The 24,665-nt window shown below is 33.4% G+C and overlaps 1 protein-coding gene across 1 annotated transcript in view; it reads right to left on the reverse strand.

Annotated features, from left to right (window-relative positions):
- Window positions 1-24,665, reverse strand: part of LOC131848577 (dystrophin-like protein 1) — a 273,072-nt gene that overhangs the window by 111,420 nt on the left and 136,987 nt on the right. The window contains exon 3 of the mRNA XM_059198494.1: window positions 8,035-8,106. Within this exon, the coding sequence (XP_059054477.1) occupies window positions 8,035-8,106 (72 nt within the window). The remainder of the gene's footprint in view (window positions 1-8,034; window positions 8,107-24,665) is intronic.

Raw genomic sequence — 24,665 nt, forward strand, 5'->3', positions numbered from 1 at the left:
TGTTTGTGATTATTTTTATATATTTTTTTTTTAATCAATAGGTACGTAAATGGTAGTATGCATTTTTCATATTTAAATTAAATACTTCTAAATACATATATCTGGTAGGCTTTTAATGTCAATGACCTTTGCAGATTTCATTATTTCTGTTCTTAAAATCAGGTTATAATCAAAGAGAAATTTTTGCCATTTTTGTAAGACCAAGAATTTTCTCACTTTTCTTGTAACTCACCATTATACCGTCTAATATTTATCGTTATATGATATATACAAAAAACTAGCTTAGCTTCACATCGCACATATTTCATCACATATATTTATTATTATATTTTGATCAATTTATAAAATGTAACTTTAAATTATAGCCTATGTGTTATTCAGATGTACAAGCTATATAACTTTAAAGTTTCATTAAAATCCGTTCAGTAGTTTTTGCGTGAAATAAACATAGTGTAACCAACATCCACTTATCCATACATATTCACAAACTTTCGAAATTCATAATATTAGTAAGATGAAGAAATCTATTAATAATATTCTAAATAATTTAATATTTATGTACGTACTTGTATATTAATATTTCATTTGTTACATATTAAACAACGAAGCAATATTTTATAATTGCTGAGATATAATGTAGGAATTCCAAGAACTTGGCTATTGTAATAGAGATCTTGACATCCATAAAGACTTCACGTGATTATCCTTCGAGACAATCTGAAGGAGTAAACTGCTTTTAAATTGAATCAATACTGTATTTTTTATAGCACAGGGGACAAACGAGTTTGCGTCTCACCTGATGGTCAGTCATTACCGCCGCCCATGAGTACCCGCAACACCAGGGGAATCACAAGTGCGTTGCCGGCCTTTTAAGAAGGAATAACCTCTTTTCTTGAAGGTTTCAGTATCGTATCGGTTCGCAAATACCATTGCTGAAAGGTGAATTCTGCTGTTTGAACTATATGGAAGTAAGTCTAAACTATATGGAATCCGATATAATTTCTTTTACGTATAATAGATTTTAATAAAACTAGTACCTACTCATACATACATATAAAACAATGGGGGTACATTGTTTTATATGTATGTATGAGTAGGTACTAGTTTTGTTAAAATATCCGTCTATAGGTTGGCCATAATCTCAAAAACTACAAAACAGATTTTCATATGATTTCTATCCGTCAACAGAGTGATTTCTATAGGTTTGGGTGTATAATTAATTAAGTTTTTATATAAATATATTGAAATAATAATAATAATCTCAAGACAATTCACACAGCGCCATCTAGACCCAAGTTAATCTAGCTAAAGCTTGTGTTATGGGTACTAGACAATTGATACAAATACATAGATTTTTTTTCGTAAATAAATACATATTATACATAGAAAACACCCAGACCGACACAAACAATCATACTCATGAATACAAATGTTTGTGCCGTGCGAGGAATCGAACCCGCGACCATCGGACGTAAAGCGGTGTGCTAAACCACTAGACCACCGAGGTCGTAAATACTCATAATAATCAAATATGAACGTGGATGGATTGGAAAGGGAGAGGACGCCCTAAAAAATGGTTGGATTGTGTGAAAGATGATATGAATAAAAGAAGATGCTCAGATACGACGGCCGATAGAGATCAGTGGAAGAGAATGACATACTGCTCCGACCCCAAATAATGGGTTAAAGGCAAGTCAGTGAAGATATTGAAATACTCATGCGGAGCCGGGGTGTTAATCAAATATAAACAACCTACAAGAATTCTGTTATCAAACTAAGATGATATCAATTTACTGTGTTATCCTCAAAGAAATAAGGTTTCATGCTGAGATTTCTTTCATATGAATAAATAGAACGTACGGTGTTCTACAATTTGGCTCTTATAATATTGTCGTGATAGATGAGACATACAAATACTCAATCAGAATATAGTACAATCGATACTAATACTGATACAGTAGGCTGATAATGATGATGGTACTAATTCACCGCTATAGAAAATCTATCTCCAATTTGTATAACAAATTATACACATTGTATAAATAAGGAAACAAGTCAATATAACGTATATATTAACCAGTTGGTTGTATATTCAATATTTTTTCTATTTGATCGTATAACTGAATTAGTGCTAATTGGTAGTTTGTATTCACACACTTAAATTTATAATTGTAAAGTAAGAATAAAAATATTTGAAAGAGCAACACGCAAGTGTCTTGCTCATTCTTCTTGTGATGACAGATTTCCGAATGAGCGGTAGATTAAAAAAATGTGTTGACTATTCACAAGTACTTCAATGTAAGTTTATTTGAATAAACGATTTTCTATTCTCTATCACAAGAAGAATAAGCAGGAAACTTGTGTGTTGCTCTTTTAAACAATCCTTGTAATTTCACATTTTACAAGTCGAAACGTGTGAATACAAACTACCAACCAGCACTAATTTATTTAGGCTCAAATATAAAAACACAATAAGATTAAATCAGTCTAGTGATAAGAGCAGACCAGTCCCTACAAGCAGCACTCATTCACGAGTATGACGGATGAGCCAGTCATCTGAAAGCATTTGAAAGCAAAAGGGATCCTATTTTCGCACTTTTGTAAAGAGTTGACATGGGAAATGACAGGTTATATGGAAATATCGTTAGTTTTAAAACTAGAAAATTGAAACTTATTTTTATATTGTTGATTAAATATAAAATATGGAATGAAAGTTCTTATAGGAATTCGTCATTTTTAAATATAGAATGAATCTAGTCGATCTATAGTACGCAATAAAGAAAAAAACAAAAATCGAATTTCATATTGCTATTACAAGATTTATCGTTCCATTTCGGATATAATCTCAAACATAACCCGATTATACGCACCTCAAGTATCCCCTTATGAATAAAAGCCTCCGTCGGGGTGATTGAATTTAAAAAAGCGCCAAGAATCCTTATCGTGCCGATGTCAACATTATGCAAAAGGTAATAAATTTATCTGTATGGCGGTTTTTATTCTGTATATATGGGGCAATGCGACTCATTTATATTCAGGCGGTGGAGGTGCCATGAGGCTTGTCATATTCATATTTCAATGTAACATAATCGGTCCCATTTTGAGGGGCACGGGCCACGCTTCGCTTATGTGATAATAAACACTCTAATTCTGACCAGCGAGCGTCTATTGATCTTTTCGGGATACGTTTTTAAAGTCATTCGTTTGTTTTGTTCACTGACCCTACATTCGACACTTTTATACGCCTTTTTGTTTACAAACTTTTCAAATTTACATCCAAAATACAAACAGTAAGAAATGAAGAAGTATTACACTGAGCGAAAGGAAGAAGGTATTGAGTACTACATATTGAATACTATAGAAAATAGATAAGGAAAAATGTTGGAACACTTGATAAAGCAAGATGAATTTATAAAAATTATTATTATTTCTTTATATATATATATATCTCCCTTTGATGGGGTAATAGACTGATCATTGCGGGTAAAAATCATCGAACAATGATAGTATAAATGATGAATGATGAGGATGGATAATTTTTAAGTGGAAGACAAAAATTTGCGGACTATTCTACAAGTGTTTAATATTACAGCTTTTTGGAGAAGGATGAAAGTAAGTGGGTGAAGTTGTAATATCTTGGGGCTAGTGTGTAGGGATGCTGGGATAATACCTGTGTCGTCCACAAAAACTAAAACAGAAAACAGTGAAAACTCCCAATTATTATTACGAGATAATAATTGGGAGTTTTTACTGTTTTCTACCTGCCATTGTATTTTTAGTTCTATTGGCAAATCAGTATATATAGCAATTTTTTCTGTATGTGTGTTTGGTATTGCAATATCTTTATTATTATTTTTTTTATATTTATTATTTCCTCTCGACTTTCGCAGGTAATCTTGGTATGTACGGGCCTAAGCCAAGTACACAACAATGTTCTATTTTTAGGTGAATATACTATATACGTAATCTTATGTTATCTGTGCTATAATATAAATGTTGGCCTAATCTGTTTGTAGAAATTTTCTAACGCGGCATGTGTTTTGAACTACAGCCTTCTGTAGTTGGCAGTATATACTAGGGGGCAAGTTCAGGGTATTTATTGACTGATGTATCTGTTTCGGTATGAGAACTATAGTTGATAGGACGATTGGGACTATTGTTACTTTTTGTAAGTGCCAGAGTCGAGTTATTTCAGTTTGTAATTATTATGATTGGAGAATAAATAGAGGGAGGAAAAAGGTCGTATATATAATTTGTATTCATTAATATGATTGTTTGTATTCTTCTAGGTGTTTTTATGTATATTAAGTATTTACAAAAAAATGTATCCATGTATTATTATTATTGACGACCTCGGTGGTCTAGCGGTCTAGCACACCGCTTTACGTCCGATGGTCGCGAGTTCGATTCCTCGCACGGCACAAACATTTGTATTCATGAGTATAATTGTTTGTATCGGTCTGGGTATTTTCTATGTATAATATGTATGTATTTACGAAAAAAAAATATCTATGTATTTGTATCAGTTATCTAGTACCCGTAACACAAGCTTTATATAGCTTAACTTGGGACTAGATGGCGCTGTGTGAATTGTCCTGAGATTATTATTATTATTATTATTATCAGTAACACTAATTCTGCTACCTTGTGACTAGATGGCGCTGTATGAATTGTCCTGTGCTATTATGATTGTTAAGCGGTATAAAATGTCTTATATCAATATGAATTTGACTTTTTTTCGCATTTGTTGTCTCACCTACGTTTTACACAGCTTTCCTGTAAGCCGCGTCTTGAAATTAATCTCATCGGCTTACAAAACTCATCCTATCCTTTTCATGTTACAGGGAAATTGTGAACAAAATGTCTCCAGAGGGTGCCACAGAAGTCAGTTTCAGGAAAGTTCACATCGCAGAGTTGACGTTAACAAATTAGTTTACCTTCGAACATTGAAAGTAAACTTAACGTTTTGAACATTTTAAATCATCTCACAAATTAGTCTATTGCTTGCCGCTTTCTTGTTTATTTTCTATGATATTAATAATTAAATTAATTAAGCTATTTTGATAAATAATAAATGTAGGCTACCAACCTCCTTGCAATAACTAGCCATGTAAAACAAACACAGTTAATAAAAAGTATATTGCCAAAATGTCAAATTCATTCACTTGCTAATGACTGATTTAATATGTTGTTACAATAATTATTATTTGTTATTTTTAATTCTGATATTATATACACCGTCATATATTCAATCTTTTATTAATATCACTCGTTCTGTATATCAACACGTCAACATAACCACGTATATATTGGGGGGAAAGGGGATTGTTAGCAATGTGGACTAAAGATCCCATTGCAATGTACCATGTCAGATCGACCTCCACGCGGTTCCTCCTCATGTATCACCATCGTGATACATTTCCAGTGAATTTGTCACGATGGGCTAACTGATCTGACTTCATGTTCATCTTATCATCCTCCACTGGTGCCCCGCCAGCGTAAACCGTTAGCACAGGCGGGTGCAACATTCCATTATCATCCTTTAAAAAAATCTCATACATTTAGTTAGACTGAAAGTATCATGGACTAATTGTTTATTGCGCCGACTTAGACTCCGAAGGCAGTGATATCAAATCTGATCATCACGTCAGTATGCTTTTAATAATTACACTAATAGCTAGTTATAATAGTAGAAAAACGGTAAACGGGCTAATAAGTTTTTAAATATAAATAGCGAAGTGTAAGCATGACAAGTTTTAAGTTCCCGACAACTTAAACAGTAAGATACCTTGATTGGAAAAATCTGCAGTTTTTGCCAAACTAAAGAGAATACGCCACTACACATCCTATATGGCTGTAGCCCACTCATGTACAAACGTAGTATCTTTTGGAAAGTACACTCTATCACGAGGAGATAAAAACCATCGCTCCTAAGAAAATCCTTCAATTCTTGTCTCTGATGGGTTTAGGTGGTGGACTCTGAAAAAGGCCCAGTACAATAGCTCTATGTAGGTCGCAGTGCTACAGGTCCAATTACCTGGCTATAGCCCAGAAAACCTAATAAAAAATCCTCTGGCTACACCATCTGGGTTTAAGACGTGAAGGTATAATTATATTTACTTATTACAGTTTTAGAGATCCTATTATAGCACTGTAAGTTAATTTTCACAGGTTGAAGGAGGGGCCTGTTCACCCTTTTGCTTAAAATGTACCATGTCGGACTGACCTGCACGTGGTTCCCCTTCGAAACCATCAAGTTAAATTCCAGGTGAATATGCCACGACTGGTTAACTGATCAGACCTCATCTTCATCTTGTCATTGTCCACTGGTGCCCCGCCAGTGTAAACCGTTAGAGCTGACGTGTCCACCATTCTATTATCTATACATCTATACATATATATAAAATTGGAGTGTCTGTTTGTAATATTTTATTTAATTTATATTCATATGCATGCAGTAAAAAACGGCGAAATAAACGTTTTTTACTGCATGCATATGAATAAAAATACTGTAGATACACCAAAATATATTTTTTTACAATTTTTGTCTGTCTGTCTGTTTGTTCCGGCTAATCTCTGAAGTGGCTGGACCGATTTTGACGGGACTTTTTTGACAGATAGCTTATGTAATAAGGAGTAACTTAGGCTACTTGTAATTTAGAAAAACATAGTTTAATTCCACGTGGACGAACTCGCGATGCAGCTAGTCATCCATAAGAAAATATACACAGGTGTAACATGTGGATTTTAAGTGGTTGGTATATTACAAAGGGTGGCATATAACGCATACATTTTAGTTAATTGTGAGTAGCTTCCTTTATGACTACCGTATCATTGTCATTTTACTTAATTATTAAGAGCCTCATAATCTCGCAGATTATCTCGGCTGTAGAATCTTGGAAAGTAATAACAGAAACTTGACGGGCTCGCAACAATAGTGAGCCAAGTGCGCAGGACGCAATTTTTATATTCCTATTATATTTTGTACATTCATTAAACTGTTTTTCTATTGTTCTGTTATTGTTACTTCATTTTTAAAATACAATTTATTATTAAAAAATATTAGTAGATTGTGTTTGACAATGAGAATTTATATTCTTATATTATTCTTATAGGGTCTGTATAGACCTTAAAAATTGTAATCAAATCTAACCTACATTCAACTTATAATCACAATCATCTACTGAACCAATTTTAAAAAGTCTATCTATCTTATAAGGGTATATTGCCCTCGAGGGCTGTATAACAATAGGATATGACCAGTAGGAGCAGAGCAGCAATGGAAATATTATATTCGTATCGAATGCTTCATATGCGTAATGGTTTTTTTGTGGAGGATAATGGAATGGTGCACCCGTCTGCGCAAACGGTTTACGCTGGCGGGGCACCAGTGGAGGATGATAAGATGAGTATGAATCAGGTCAGTTAGTCCATCGTGACAAATTCACTAAGAATTTATCACGATGGTTTCCAGGGGGAACCGCGTGGAGGTCAACCTAACATGGTACATTCCTAGCAATGGGGTAATTACTCCACTTTACTAACGATACCCTTTCCCCCTGCGTAAATGGTTAAGGTTACGTAAAAAATATGTATAAAGATATTGTTGTCTTTTTAAAGGTTTAAAATAAAGTATGCGTATATATCTTTTAAGGTTAACTTATTGTAATATTTTACTAAAATAATGCATTTGCGAAACTGTTTTTACTAACTAAAACGTGTCGAATAGTTTAAAAGTTAAATATTGGGCCCATGCGACAAAATATAATGTTAAAGATGTTTACTTACTAAAATGTATCGAATAGTTTAAAAGTTAAACAAATGTTGGGCTAGTGCGAAGTCTAGCTAGTGCGAAGTGCGGGTTGCTAGTGTTATATAAAAAATCATTTATAATTTACTTTTTATCTACATTTTTTTCTGTGCTGGGATCGGCAACACGGTCGGTTGTTTGTATTTTATGTTGGGCTAAAAAGGACTTGTATCCAGAGCCGTAAAATATTAAATAAAAAATGAAAAATAATTTATAGTACTTACTCGAACACGACGCATGGCAGCGACGATTTCAACGCGACTGGAGGGTCGCGGCACGTCCATAGTTCCGATGTACTGTGAACAATAAAAAGATTCAAATTAGTATAGAAAATACTACAACAGTTGTTACTGTTGTATTTTTTTTTAATTAAATACAATTTTCCACAGACATATTCGTATATTCAATCTTTACGACTGACGACTAGCTGTACCCGCGACTTCGTCCGCGTGGAATTTAACTTTATGATTCTAAAATAAAAGATTTTTTCTAAAATATAAGTAGCCTAAGCTACTCCTAATTACATCAGCTACCTGCCAATTTCTCATCAAAATCTATCTAGCCATTTCAGAGATTTTCCGGAACAAACAGATAGACAGACAAAAATTGTAAAAAAACATATTTTGATATACCGTATTTATATTCATATGCATGTAGTAAAAAACATTACAAACAGACGCTCCAATTTTATTTATATGTATAGATGTATAGATATTGTCATGAATTTGGTATAAATTATTATTATTTAAAAATAAACCAATTGAACAATAATTATCATTATTCTCTGATTACGAAGGTTTAAAAAAGAACACTATTAAACCGTGGGATTACTATTTTTTTTTATGGATGATAATGGAATGGTGCACCCGCCTGCGCTAATGGTTTACGTTGCCGGGGCACCAGTGGAGGATGACAAGATGAACATGAGGTCAGGTCAGTTAGCCCATCGTGACAAATTTACCAGGAATTTAACACGATGGTGTCCAGGGGGAACCGCGTGGAGGTCAACCTGACATAGTACATTGCTAGTAATGGGTACAACAGTCCACATTACACAATCACATTCCCCCCTGGGACTGCTATTATTAAGATAGATCGAAGTTCGGGTAATGTACACGTAATAAACTTGTAGATCATTACATGACACTTGCTGAATTTCCAAGGGTTAGGTTAAATCTTTCATCTAATACCGCTTGCATATCACGTACCCACCTAGAACGCCGGGGTGTGAGCAGCATAATAATAGAATTATATCAATGTCACAGACCCTGAGAGTATAATTTATTTAAATCGATATTTAATACAAAAAATTCTCTCCATATGCAATTTAATAACAGCTGTAGAAGAAAGTTTTTTTAGCATGGTAATAGTAGTGCTGGCGGCCTATCTAATAAAGTTGAACTTCATTTCAGTTGTAATTTACTTTGTACAAACAGTACTTCCAGGAATTGAGTCAACTAAATATGATTAAGTAAATTTGGATTATAAGCAATAATAGTGACGGATAGTTAATATTTTAGTAGACCTCGACAGTGTAGCGGTGTGACACACTGTCTTAGTTCCGATGGTCGCGGGTTCGATTCCTCGCACGATACAAAGATTTTTATTCATGAAATTGATTGCAGCTGGCCTTTACAGCTTCACCGGACGTTAGGGGGCGAGTGCAGATGGCACTCCAAACGCGCGGAAGGACTTATAGAGCGGCTGAAGGCCAACTCCTGCCTGACGGATACGACTTTAGTCTGAGGGTTACTAGGGGTTCGAACTTCGGCTTAGGCCGTCGTAATATCGATCCCCGTTTGAATTGGACGGGGGATCGATCGGAGGGGATTACCAGTATAGAAGATAATCGTATTTTCAAATTCAGAGCAAAGACCGATCTGTTAGCCTCGAGGCAGTTTCCGGTTAATTAAGGTAGTGGTTAAAATCATTCAACAACGACACGATTGCCTTTACCCCGACCCATGTTGCATTGTGATCGGTTTGTGGATCGGAACTGAAATTGTGACTGTGGTAGCACATATAATGTTTTAGAACAAATTGATATTACTATTTCGGCAAAACACTCTCTTATAATCCTTTAACGACTCCGCAAGGGATCTGCCTCTTCAAATATTAATTTTAGACAACTACTAGTATTATCAGAGTAATATACAATTTACAGAGCGCCATCTAGTCTCAAGCGCTTCAAGCTAAGCAGTGCTTATGTTACGGGTACTAGATAGTTGAAAAAAAGTAATATAAATGCATTTCTTTTTCCATAAAAAGAAAAATACGTACATATTATAAATAGATAAAACCCCGACCAATACGAACAATCACACTCATTAACATAAATATTTGTATACTACGAGGAATCGAACCCGCGGCCATTGGAAGTAGGTGTGTTAAACCGCTAGACTATTGAGGTCATAGTAGCTAGTAATAAAACAGAGAACGGAGTTTGTTATTAGAAAACTGAAAACTTGCTAATGGTTCAAGGCACCAAAATATAATAGTTTTTGTTCTTTCACGCTAAAACTGAATTGATTTTAATGGAACTTTCAGAATAAGACATAGGCCGTATATTTCATGCTGGTACTAATTTTAGTAGCCCGTGGCGCTGCTAAAGTTATTAGAAAACAAAGATAAAATGACTTTATTGTTTGTTAAATATTGCATCTATTATTAAACATTATATTATTACTACATCCAATAATATACGAACAAGAACGAACGAAAATGATTTATTAACAATTCACCGCGATCTTTTCATATTAGAAAGGTCATCATATTAGGCAAATTAATTATGCGAAATGCGGTGGTTAATATACATCAAAGACCCTCATAATTAATCAGAATGGGATCAAAGTAGTTCCCCTCTCAAGGCTTGCCCGTGAAGATAAAACGACAGGACTCCATTAGTATGCCTTTTAATATATCTCCGTCTTTATATTTATTAATTTTAATATTTACAACTAATAATTAATTTAAAACATGTGTTAAGTCATATTTACTGAGTAAAACGATTACTTAAATCACGCACTTATATGGAAATAGTTGTTCACGCACAGTATTTTTATTGAATGTTATAAAGAGGCACCAATAAAAGCATAAAATGTAAATAAACTGGCTTAAAAAAAGTATTTCACTAGAGTTTCTTGGCAGTTCTTCTCAATTGAATTGTATACTGGACGGCAGGGAAGGAATAATTACAAAAAACATGATGTTCATAAGCGGCTAAAATACATAATTAATGTTTTTTATTAATGTCTTTATTAATATTGAATTTAATCATTCGGATACCATTATTCGGTGAAGACTCTAACAATTTAGATAATCTTAAATCTTCATATAAGTTTTATTTAATTTCACTAATTTCATAATAGATGACGTTGGATGGAAAGGAGACTAGGTATACTAAGGTTAGAATCAGTAACTTCCACATCCAAAATTACATACATTATTATATTAAATTATAATTGTTGCTTTAACGAACAAAAATATTTGAAATATACATATATATAAATATAAAACTTTGCGTATTCTTCTATATATGACGAGCTATACGTAACAACTTAAAATATCCTTAATCCTGACATCAAAACATTCATAGTATATATTATAAATAAACAATGTTTTTTTTTTAAAAAACGATATAACAGATAATTTATATGCTTACCATAGCAAGTACTGTACTATGAAGACAATTAGAAAAAATATTATTGTTACTAAATAACACTCAAGAATAAAATCACGCAACGTCCAATTTGCTATTAATCGCGCGTAGGCGCTTAAACAAGGGCTTACACAGAAATTATTGTCTATTTTTTTTAATCTTTTGAAGTGTATCAATTATTATATACTCATAAAATACAATTTCTCGTAAGTCTATTACTATTGTTACTCATATAATAGTAAAAAAAGATTTTGGAACTCTTGAATTTAATCTGTCTAATTGAAGTGGAAGTCTGCCTAAGTTGCCCGAGTAAATAATACCTCCATCAGACGTATTTCTGTAGGGAAATAGCAATATATGCAATGCAAAATTCAATCCCATAGCAACATGCGACTATATTTAAATTACGGTACTTATATTATTATTATTATTATTAATCAGAAGTACCTACGAAAAGAACTCAAATCTACCTCTACCTATATACTCTACCTCTCTATGTATACTCTACCTCTCTACCTATACATATATATATATACTAATGCATTAAGAAAAATTGTAGGCAGCATTTTGCCAGTGACAGGCTTTTAAACTGGCTCATTTAATTATGTAACAATTTAGTATTTAACATCAAAGCATTAATTTTATCATTACTCAGAAAATGAGATTAGCTTTGACTTTCGCGTTATGAATAAAATACACAGATCACGAATGAAATATTTGCATAAATGAAATATCATTGTTCATACATCTCCGCTCAAAATACGTTAAACGGAAAAATATGTGTTTTATAAAATACACTTGTCTTATTTATTTCTTTAAATTATGTGAAATCCCAATACTTATAGTAATTTTTATTAATTACAGATACTTATCACACTAATATTACAAAGAGGAAAAGTTTGCATGTTTGTTTGTTTGTATTGAATAGGCTCCGAAACTACTGGACCGCTTTGAAAAATAATTTCACCATTTGGAAGCTACACTATCCCTGAGTGTCATAGGCTATATTATATATCCAAAAACATTAGGGATCCTTACCAAATCTCCAATAATGTAACCCAAGGTGTAAAAAAATTACACAAAAATTACCTAACACCGTATGCGCTGCGAAAACTATTGATGTTAGAACAAAATTATGTAGTACAACTTTGCAGAGCACATCATTATCTACAAAAAGTGTCGCGACGGCGTATGTCTATCTATTATAGTTACGTCACAATAAGTGTTTTTTTTTCTTTATAAATTTTATTTAAGTGCTGTCGCTTGAAAAGCGTCTTTATTTTGTAAGCAAGTATAGTACTTTTGAGATTGAGATTGAGATTTTTGATATTATTCTTATATTACTATATTCTACCTCGTGCAGTTTATGTTGCATACTTTCACAATCAAGTTGTATAGTCACCAACGAGTAAGTCATAGAAATTACAATGATCGAGATTAGTAAACTATCGCATATAGAATAATAACGTTGACCTTCTGTTTCTTGTTTGCATTCCATTTTCATTAAAAGTATATTAACGCTTAAATTTTAAGTTAAATTATTTTTGTGTAAAACAAATAATTTTACCCGCTATTTCAATGCTTAAATTTAAGTTTGTGACTGAAACATAGTGAAATTGCCACGCGGATGTACAATTACCACCCATTAAAAAAATATATATAAAATATTATGTGGTATCATTACATAGTATAAAACAAAGTCGCTGTCGCTGTCTGTCCATCCTTTATGTATACTTAAATCTTTAAAATTACCCAACAAATTTTGAAGCTGTTTTTTAATAGATAGAGTGATTCAAGAGCGAAGCCGGGCAAGTAGCTAGTAGTGTATAAAACCCCATTGCCCGGCATAAGTATCCAGAGACCGTGTATACTTACATTGTGTCTACGCGAAGCACGGGAGGGTAGACAGTTCAATAACAACATGAAAGATGGCGTTGATTACATGTTTTATAGTTGGCTTTAGTGTCAAAATTTATGGTATAAAAATATATTTAAATATGTCTGATACAGCGCCATTGGTTGGCATTTATATAATTGTCTTAATTATCTAAACTTTGTTAATTGAGAAAAAATATTTATATTTGAAGTCTATAACAGAAATAAGCTAACAAACTAAAAATAATGTGACTAATACATATCTGATTTCAAAAAGACATTCAATGAAAAATGATTATTAATTTCGTCCTTAATAATGAGACCAGAAAATAATTTAACCAGATTAAACGTTTGAAACTCTGAATAGATACGAGACACGCAGTTTAAATTTATCTATTATATATATTCATGAAGTGACATCACGTCTCCATTCAGTAATATTGTGGAACATCCCATATAATTATTAGGACATGCTGCAGCATCAGTTTTCCGAGTGTCGTTAATTATGGGGGTGCTCCGAAGACTGGATCCTCTAAATTATCTGTCTACACAGGTGGGTTGCTACGCCTTATAAATTCCGGCATTCGAAAGATACGACTTTCTTAATAGAAATGTTTTACAAGCCTTTTATATTAATGTATACAAGTCTTTAATACAATTAAAATAACAGAAATAAAATTTTCCAAATGCTTCCACGTTGACGTACTAGATGGCGTACAGATCAATTTAAAACTCGCTATGGTTTGGTGTTACGAAAATCTTATAAGCAATTCTAATTTAGAGACTGTTATAATTACAGAAAACATTTAATAATTTTTGTAAACTCCATTCTGCTGTCTAAGCAGATTAGGGTTTTATATATTACTAGCTATCCGCCTTCGGCTTCGCCCGCGTGGACATAGAACATATAGGTAATCGCTCGTTTAAAGATCCGTGTTCAGTAGTGGGACATTATATATCCTAAACCTTCCTCTTGAGTCACTATCTATTCTGTCTTTTAAACAAAAGCGCATCAAAGTCCGCGTAGTTTTTCAAGATCATTGCCATCGGTGCAGTAGTTTCGGAGCCTATTCAATACAAACAAACAAAGAAACTTTTACTCTTTATAATATTAGTATGATTATTTGTACCACGGCAGACTTTGACAGAGTTAGACGGACACCTCTGTTCTGTTTCACCAATTTTAGCAGCCACCCGCTTTGTAAACTATTTAACTATTTGTAAACTATTGCCTGTGAAATTACAGTAAACTTTGGATAAAGACAAATTAATACTAATTATAGATATATACCACGTTCAATATTTTTAAATTGGTTTATAATTACAACTATATTGTTACCTTAATAGCAATTGTTTTTAATTTTATATATATATTATTGAATATACCATATTTATAATCTACACGTAACGTGTAATAAACGTCTTAAGAACTACCTACGTAATTGTATAAAAATCAACGAAAACATTTATTCTTTTATAATTTTGTTTTAGTACTGCGCTCTCTGTCGGCAACATTGCTGTAATAGTTTTTAATTATAAAAAAATTGTACAATATATATATTACTACACTAATATTACTTTCATTTAACTTAGTATTTATTCGAAAATAGTTTTGTTTTTGTTTGAAGCCAGAACGATGAAACTTTTTTTTTATTTATTGGGTAACATTATTAAATATTATTTATTTATTTAGTCAAGGATACTATTCCACGCGGATAAATTCGCGGGAACAACTACAAATTACATGCAATTGAAACTGCGGGTACAGCTAGTTATTATTATTACGTAAGTAGTTACATTATTTTAGATTTGTAGGTTTGTTTGAGGACAACAGATTAACATATAACGTGTCTTAAATCAAGCAAAAGAGTTTCAATTTTCGCAGTTCACAAACCCTTACCCATGTAAAGATGTGTAGGGATAAAATTGAATGGACAGGGAATTATAATGTCCGTATATATAGTTAGTATTGGATTTGAACTCTATTGTAATAGATACAAAACTTATATTTGATAATTTATAAATGTACGATTTTAGTATTATATTTTTTGTCCAAATTTACAGCATACAAATCAAATCAAATAAAAATCATTTACTCATGTAGAATATTTTAGCCGCTTTTTTGTATTAATATTTTTCTCTACCGTTTATATTTTACAAAAACATATGAAACTAAATGTATAAAAGTAATTAGAAAAGCAAACTTTCTGTGTGAAAAATGATATGAATAAAAGAAGAGTATGCTCAGATATGACGGCCTATAGAGAGCAGTGGAAAAGAATGACGTACTGCGCCGACCCCAAATAATAGGATAAAGGCAAGGCAATGATGAATTGATGAATGATGAATGAAAAACAAACAATGTAACAGCCCACCTAATAATACCTATTTTTCTACATGAACAGCACTACGGACATAAAGAATAGAATAGAAAATCATTTATTCAAATAAACTTACATTGAAGCACTTTTGAACAGTCATTACATTTTTTAAATCTACCGCTCATTCGGAAAGCTGTCTCATCACAAGAAGAACGAGCAAGAAACTTGCGTGTTGCTCTTTTAAACTCTGTTTGTTATCATGTGGCGGTGATAACCGTACATCTATTGCCATTTCGGAGGACTTTCTCATGCCTCTTCTGTAATTTCTTGTCATTCAAACTAGACACAGCTTGAAGGTTTTTTTTATAATACTTTGGTGGCAAGCAATTATACGGTGAAACTGTACCCAAGCAGACGCCTTTTATAAAGGCTACATCAGAAAAATTGCTACAATTATTTTCATTATATAATAATAATAACTTTTTATAACAATACTAAGATTTACATCCTATTGTTATTCTTATTTATGTCCTTATGTTCTTATATTATGCTAACTTTTGCCCGCTGCTTCGCTCGCGCTAATTTATCCCCTTAGGGGTGGAATTTATCAAAAGCCTTTCCTAGGAGATGCCTACGTCATAACATCTACCTGCTTGCCAAATTTCAGCCTGATCCGTCCAGTGGTTTGGGCTGTGCTTTGATAGATCACTACGTCAGTCATGTTTGAGTTATATATATTTAGATTACTTATTATATGTATTAACTAATATGTAAAATAAAATATAAAAAAAACTTTATATTGCAATCTTAGGTTGTGTAAATATATTTAAACATATAGGTACATTGATTTGAGAATAATAAGTGTAATCTATCACATATAAAACTATTCTTGATGCTAAGTAACAGTCTTTTAACGTGCAACTGTGATGAAATTCAGATTAAATTATATTTACTGCTGTATATCGACTGAATATCTCTAGCAGTATAATTGTGCCACCTGTACCTTAGGTGTCACATTCCTTCTCAGGGTCTTTATTAGAAGCAGGGATGTTATGGATATGAAATTTCGGATGCGGATAGGTTTCGGATATAGAAATGATTATTATACCGGATACGGATACGGATGCGGATATGAATTTATTTCGGATTATCCGTTAGTTTCGGATAATTTCGGTTACGTATATTATTTTTTTTAATTATAAACATAATATAGATAGCACACTGTAGTATATAATATAGCTTTAAATAATCACGTTTTATTCCATGGATAACCTAACTTTATAATCTGATTTATATAAGGTCAAAAAGATTAAGATCAAACCTTTAGTGGTTTCAATAATCCAAGCTTAATTTAACCCAGTAGTTATATTACAGTGCTATGTACATAGTATTCAAATGTCATTCCCACTGATCTATTATACAAAATGTTTGCTTCCAGTATTATTTTTATTAAACATGATATTTGTGGATTAATGAATTAAAAAGTCTACGTAAATATAAATAATTCATATATATCAAACCAAGCCATGTTATTATATACAATATATTATTTATTCTTTTGTACGTTGATGAATTTGTTAAATAAAATATTTCCTCAAGCTAATCTTCTTAAATTTAAATGTTTACGTCTAAACATTCAAAAGGGAATCGAGTTTGATTGCCATAAACTGTCATAAACTTAACGTTCATGAAAGTGCGTGCCACAAACAAATTCGCAAACAATTTGATTTGCCCCGGTTCTAACAAAAACGGAGAATATCCGATTATAACCCGTTTTCAATAAGAGAGACTCTTTTATAAAATGTTTTTAGCATATGCTAATACATTTTTGTTGAAAGCATATAGTCTAATCAGTGTTCGATGAAAGTTAAATATAGTTATAATTATTATAAAGTTCTCTACAATCCTTCTTTGGGAAACTAATTCACTATTATAAACATTATCTCCGGCTGTTAGCTTGGTTTTTATATCACGTAGGTGGCAAACAAGCATACGGCCCATCTGATAGTAAACGGTTACTGTAGCCTATGGACGCCTGAACACCAGGGGTATCTCATGCGCGTTGCCGATCATTAAGAAACCTTAATATACCGTTCTTGAAAAACCCCATGCTGTAGTCTCTCGAGAAAACCTCGGCACGTAGTTCTTTTCACAATCTAATTGTACGCGGGAGTAAACTCCTTTAAAACCGCACTGTCCGAGACCACTTAGGTTCCGGCGTGTGGAGAAGAATTCCCTATCGACGGCGAGCAGTGGTTTACGTTTTACCACTTATAACGTAGCTATATAAATTCCTAATATTTTTCTGTATCTGTTTTCAATTTCTTTTACAATTCGTCCATTACTTCCAATTTGACATTCCTCAGTACGCCGGTTACGAGAGGCTTTGATATTTGTAATCCAAAGATTGTAATCTTTGGATTACAAATATAGCCTCTGACGGACAGCGGTCGGCAAATGTCCGAATCAAATAGTCTATGGTTAAGCCATTCCAGATAGTTGGTTACTTACAAAGACGTAATGATAATATAGGTATTGTATAATAAGGAAGTTAAAGCGAAATAAAATTCATAGCGCTGACAATGTTATGTGATTGAAAAAAGATTAAGTAAAGCGTTAAGTAGCGGTTTCTATGTTGATTGTCGCATGCCTTGGTAATGTAGATCTGCTTAAAACAACATTTATTTACAAGAACAACACACAAGTTTCATGCTCATTCTTCTCGTGATGAGTCTGCGTTCTGAATGAGTGGTAGAATAAAATTATGTGATTATTTAAAAGTGCTTTTATTAAGTTTATTTGAATAAAAACTATTTCTATTTGGATATAGAGATAGAACAAACTACTCCCTCAAATATGGTTGAGTGCAATGATGGCTGGCTCATCCGTCATACTCGTGAACGGGTGCTGCTTATGGGGACAGGTCTGTTCAGGTTGTGAACACTGATCAAATTTTTTGTTCTTTGCGATAGCATATGCCGGTGGTCAATCTATTCTCCCAAATTTGAATTTTAATGACTGTGTATTATTATAAACACGTTGTACTATTATTTGAAAAATTTACGAGCTGAATTTCTTGTCATTTATCCCCATGTAGATATCATTCCGAACTGATGGTAGATTTGACATATCATAAGAGTCTGTAATAGACCTACATGAATAACGATGTTTTGCATTGAATTGAACTATATAATACCAAAAAATGACATTCATAAGCGGCTGAAATGTCCTACATGTTGCAAAACCGGCGTTAGTTTACCTAGAAACTCATGAAATGGTAAGTCCTACCACTCCCGCCGTATTCTCCTAACATTGCTCATTCGGACTATTACTTATTCCAATTCCATTCGATAACACATAGTCTGTCCCAGCAGAAGTTCACTAGATATGAACAATTGCAAAATTGGGTCGATGAATGATTGGATTGCCGCAAATGACGAGTCGTTTTATCGAGATCACATCTGAAAATAGCCAGAAAAATTTGAGAAAGTACTGACCAGCGATGGACAATACTTCAATTAATATATTTGAAAACATTATTTGGAAATAAATTACACAAAACGTTATTATTAATTCAAGTACCATACTATAATTGGTATCACTTAAAAAAAAATATACAATTACTTTAGAAGTTGTATAGCCGTGTGAATAAAAGATGAATGTATGGACAAAAAGGATCTCAAGGGTTATGATCTACCTTGGTAAGGAATACTCGCTTGCCAGCCATCATCATCATCTGCTTCATCCTTATCCCATTTATTTGGGGTCGGCGTAATATGTTTTTCGCTTCCATTCATCCCTGTTCGCAGTCATCGCGTTATTTACTTCCTTTCTTACCATATCATCTTTCACACAGTCCATCCATCTCTTTTTTGGCCTTCCTCTACCCTTATAACCATCCACATTCATTTGTAACATCTTTCTTAAAATATTATCCTCGTTCCTACGCATTACATGTCCATACCATGATAGACGATTACTCTTCAACCTCTCTGACTCGCTTGCCAGCCAATTAAAATAATAATATCTCAGTACATATAACATCACACAGCGCCATCTAGTTTCAAGCTAAGTTGCGTGCGGGTTCTCGGGACATCTTATAATAAAAACATAGACTCGTTTTTTTTTTTAATATATACATAGAAAGCAGACCAACAAACAATCATACTTGAATACAAATGTTTGAAGTGTGCGAGGAATGTCACCCGTGAGCCCTTGACCCATCGGAAGTATGGCGATATACTGAACCGCTGGACCACCGAGGCCGTGTATTATTGATTGATTACTACATCGTCGTCTGTAAATCAATCTGTCGCGGGAACTTCTATTAGTAATCGATCACTTTACCTATCTTCCTTTGCTATATAGGGAGGAAATAGCATTTTCTATAATTTGCTATTAGAGAGAATATTGTTAACTAAATATAAACTATTGTATCATTATAAGAAGGAAGATATCGGTATTTTAACCGCCTCGATGGTCTAGCGGTTTAGCATACTGCTTTACTTCCAATGGCAACGGGTTCAAAGTCCCATATATCATCATCATCATCATCTCCTTCTTCCTTATCCCATTTATTTGTGGTCGGCGTAATATGTTTTTCGCTTCCATTCATCCCTGTTATATCCCTGTTATATCCTGCATAACGCGATGACTGCGCATCGCGTTATTTACTTCCTTTCTTACCATATCATCTTTCACACAGTCCATCCATCTCTTTTTCGGCCTTCCTCTGTCCTTATAACCATCCACATTCATATGTAACACCACTCAGTCCCATATATATTGCGTATATATTATATTGACAGTAAAAATTAATTTAAGCATTATATCAGTTATCTAATAGCCATAACACAAGGCCTACTTAGCTTGAAGAAGAAGAAGAAGAAGAAAAACATTTATTGACAACCATTATTACATTTACACATATACACATACATACACACACTTAGAACAATTACAAAAAAAATCAAACTCGCTAGCTTGGGACTACCTGGAGTATTATTATTATTATATCTGCTATATATATAAATAAATATTTACATAGTTTAGTATTACATAGTAAATATATATTTACATAGTTATGCTAGCTTCCACCTGCGCTTTACCTTGTTTTTGAGTTAAAAGATACCTACGATGCATATATATGTCCTAATTTTTTATTATGTTTTTGTTACGTTCAACCATTTATTCATGAAAAAATAAATAAATACACACAATTTCCATTTCCAAAGGGATTTGAAATACGGCCTAGGCCACGGTTCGAACACTTAACGGTGCCTTCAGACTAAAGTCGTATCCGTAAGGCATGAGAAGGCCTTCAGCCGCTCCATAAGTCCTTCTACAGGTTTGAATTGCTGTTGCTGTAAATGCTAGTTGCGGTCAATAGCGTTAAAATAGTTAAAAAAGAATATCCCATTTCTAATATTGCTATGAATGGGGTAAAGCGATTGTTAGTTATGTAGACTAACAATCTCATTACTGGCAATGTTTTTTTTATGGATGATAATGGAATGGTGATGGTGCATCTGCGCTATCGGGGTACGCTGGCGGGGCACCAATGGAGGATGATAAGAGGTCAGGTTACCCCATCAGCCCATGTAATAGCTAATTAACTGAGAATAAAGTTACAAATAAATATGAACAAAATATAAAACATTCGCAACATATAACGCTATAAAAAAATAATTATGGATGTAGGCGATTCCCACACATAAATACACATTTTCATAAATTTTATTTACAGTAATTTACAAATATTTATTGTTATTATTATGTACAATTATTTAATATTTTATTTAATAATAATAAATATAGATAACTGTAAATAAATTTATGAAAATGTGTATTTATATGTGGGAATCGCCTACATAATAATCGTAACAAAACAGTTTCTATAAATACATACAAAACCAGTATAAGATAGCTTTATACCAGGGATGTTAGGGAGCTCCGTAACCGTAACCGAATCTATCGGATATCCGATATAAAAAAATATTCGTAACCGTAACCGAATCCGTAATAAAACTTTCGGACAATATCGGATAGGGGCGGAGCCTACACGTTATGTTTTTTTTTTATACTATGGTGGCAATCAAGCATACGTCCCATCTGATGGTAAATGGTTACTGTAGCCTATGAACGCCTGAAACACCAGGGGTATCACTTGCGCGTTGCCGACCCTTAAGAAACCTTAATATACCCTTCTTGAAAAACCCCATGCTGTAGGCTCGTGGGAAAACCTCGGCAGGAAGTTCATTCCACAATCTAAGTGTACGCGGGAGGAAACTCCTCTGAAACCGCACTGTTCGGGACCACTTAGGTTCCAGTGTGTGGGGATGAATTCCCAATGTAATGTAATGTAACCATTTTATTAGCTATTTGCATTTTCCTTTTGAAATTCTTTTAGAAATTAATATCCGTAACCGAAATTATCCGAAACTAACGGATAATCCGAAATAATTTAATATCCGCATCCGTATCAGTATCCGATATCCGAAACCTATCCGTATCCGATATTTCTTATCCATAACATTCCTGCTTTATACTCTTCCGGACTGTAAGCAGTTGTACAATAGCTTAAGCTGGGACAATAGTCAGCCACAGATGAACAATAGTTGAGAAGAATCCAGGAAATTGAAATGCTGCGACGATGGTATTATATGTACTCAGGTTAGCGAGCGTTAGCGCTGACATCCATGTAAATGTGAAGGCATTTGTTATTGTATGAAGCATCGCTTAGCGATTTGATACGAATCAGTATAAAACAAAGTCGCTACTGCTGTCTATCCCTATGTACGCTTAAATCTTTAAAATTACGCAACGATTTTTGAAGCAGATTTTTTAGTGGATAGAGTGATTCAAGAGGTAGGTTTATATGTATAATACAATACCCGTGCGATGCCGGGCGAGTAGGTAGTGTAATATAAAACAAAGTCGCTGTCGCTGTCTGTCCCTAGTTCCTATGTATGCTTAAATCTCTAAATCTACGCAACGGATTTTGAAGCGGTTTTTTAGTAGATAGACTGATTCAAGAGGAAAGTTTAATTGTATAACACATGTACACCCGTGCGAAGCCGGGGCGAGTAGTTAGTACTTTATAAATGCACTCTCGAGAATAAAGAATTTCTAGCAGCGTTTGCCACTCGGGTGCTCCAGCAAGTAATATTTCGCTTTTCGACACAATTCCTCTTTTCCTTAAATAGATAAATATTGTACTGGCTTTGCTCATATTATAGGAAAGTACATTAATAATAAAGTGCAGTGTTTCATTAAGTGCAAATACTCATCTTTTATACGAATATTATGAATGCGAAAGTAACTCTGTATGTCAATAAAGAGAAGGGGTTTTAAGGGGTTGAAAAGGGAGATGAAAGGTTGTACGACAGTTTCGTCATTTTGAAGCTTTTTTAGGCTGTTCATTATATAAATAAAAAAAGGGTTGTAAGGGGTTGAAAAGTGAGATGAAAGGTTGTACGACAGTTTCGTCATTTTGAAGCTTATTTAGGCTGTTCATTATATAAATAAAAAAAAGGGTTGTAAGGGGTTGAAAAGGGAGATGAAAGGTTGTACGACAGTTTCGTCATTTTGAAGCTTTTTTGGCTGTTCATTATATAAATAAAGAAAAAGGGTTGTAAGGGGTTGAAAAGGGAGATGAAAGGTTGTACGACAGTTTCGTCATTTTGAAGCTTATTTAGGCTGTTCATTATATAAATAAAGAAAAAGGGTTGTAAGGGGTTGAAAAGGGAGATGAAAGGTTGTACGACAGTTTCGTCATTTTGAAGCTTTTTTAGGCTGTTCATTATATAAATAAAGAAAAAGGGTTGTAAGGGGTTGAAAAGGGAGATGAAAGGTTGTACGACAGTTTCGTCATTTTGAAGCTTTTTTAGGCTGTTCATTATATAAATAAAGAAAAAGGGTTGTAAGGGGTTGAAAAGGGAGATGAAAGGTTGTACGACAGTTTCGTCATTTTGAAGCTTTTTTAGGCTGTTCATTATATAAATAAAGAAAAAGGGTTGTAAGGGGTTGATAGGGGAGATGAGAGGTTGCATAAAATGTTGTAATTTTTTTAGCTAGAAGCTTGAAAATTTTGTTAGGCTGTTGATTATATATAAATAAATATTACAATCAATTTTTATAAAAAATTTACCTTTACGGGTGTGAAATAAAATAGGGGATGAAAGTTTGCATGAAAAATCGTCTATTTCTTTTAAGGTAGTACGATGTAACTTTTGTCGCTGTATTTTTTTGGGTTGTTATTATTATTTTTTTATTTGGTCAAGGTTATTGTTTCGCGGCCACAGCTAGTATATATATACAAGCTGTGCTAATTATATACCATGTACGTACTGTATTCCATTGTGAAATTATGTACGATATTTTAACTATACCATAGAGTCTTTTTGAGGAATAAAAATCGAGCCACAGAATTGTAAAGAAATACCATTTAGACAAAAGCCAGGACGTTACGCATGCGATTTCGTAGTGCCCAAGGGAAGGAAGTAATCCAATTTGCCTCCTATTTTAGTAATTTTTTTCTAGGTAGTTAACGAGCTGACTAGGAAAATTCTACAGAGATCAGAATAGTCGTATAGCGGTGTAAGTACATATACTGGTTTTTCGGTAGACTGTGTGCTTGAATTGTTAGAACTGTGCAATTTTATTTAGGCGTCGATTGTCTGGCAGTTTAGCATCGATTCCGATAGCCGCAGGTTCGATTCCACGCACGGTACATATAATTGTATTCACGAGTATGATTATTGTATTGGTCTGGGAGTTTTCTATATTTATTAAACATGTATTTACAAAATAACATAGTGTAAGTAGTTACCTAGTGCCCATAACACAAGTTGAGCTTAGCTTGGGACTAGATCGTGTACGTCCAGGGTTATTTTCTCTATATACCTATGTTACTCTTTATTGCACCACACAGAAAATAATTAAAATAATAAAGATAGAAATTCATATTCTGGTTTTCGCAGGACACGCACAGCCTAGTATA

Source organism: Achroia grisella, unplaced genomic scaffold (genome assembly GCF_030625045.1).
Source record: "Achroia grisella isolate CSIRO2021 unplaced genomic scaffold, CSIRO_AGI_Agris_v1 utg5633, whole genome shotgun sequence".
In the NCBI taxonomy this organism is placed as follows: Eukaryota; Metazoa; Arthropoda; class Insecta; order Lepidoptera; family Pyralidae; genus Achroia; species Achroia grisella.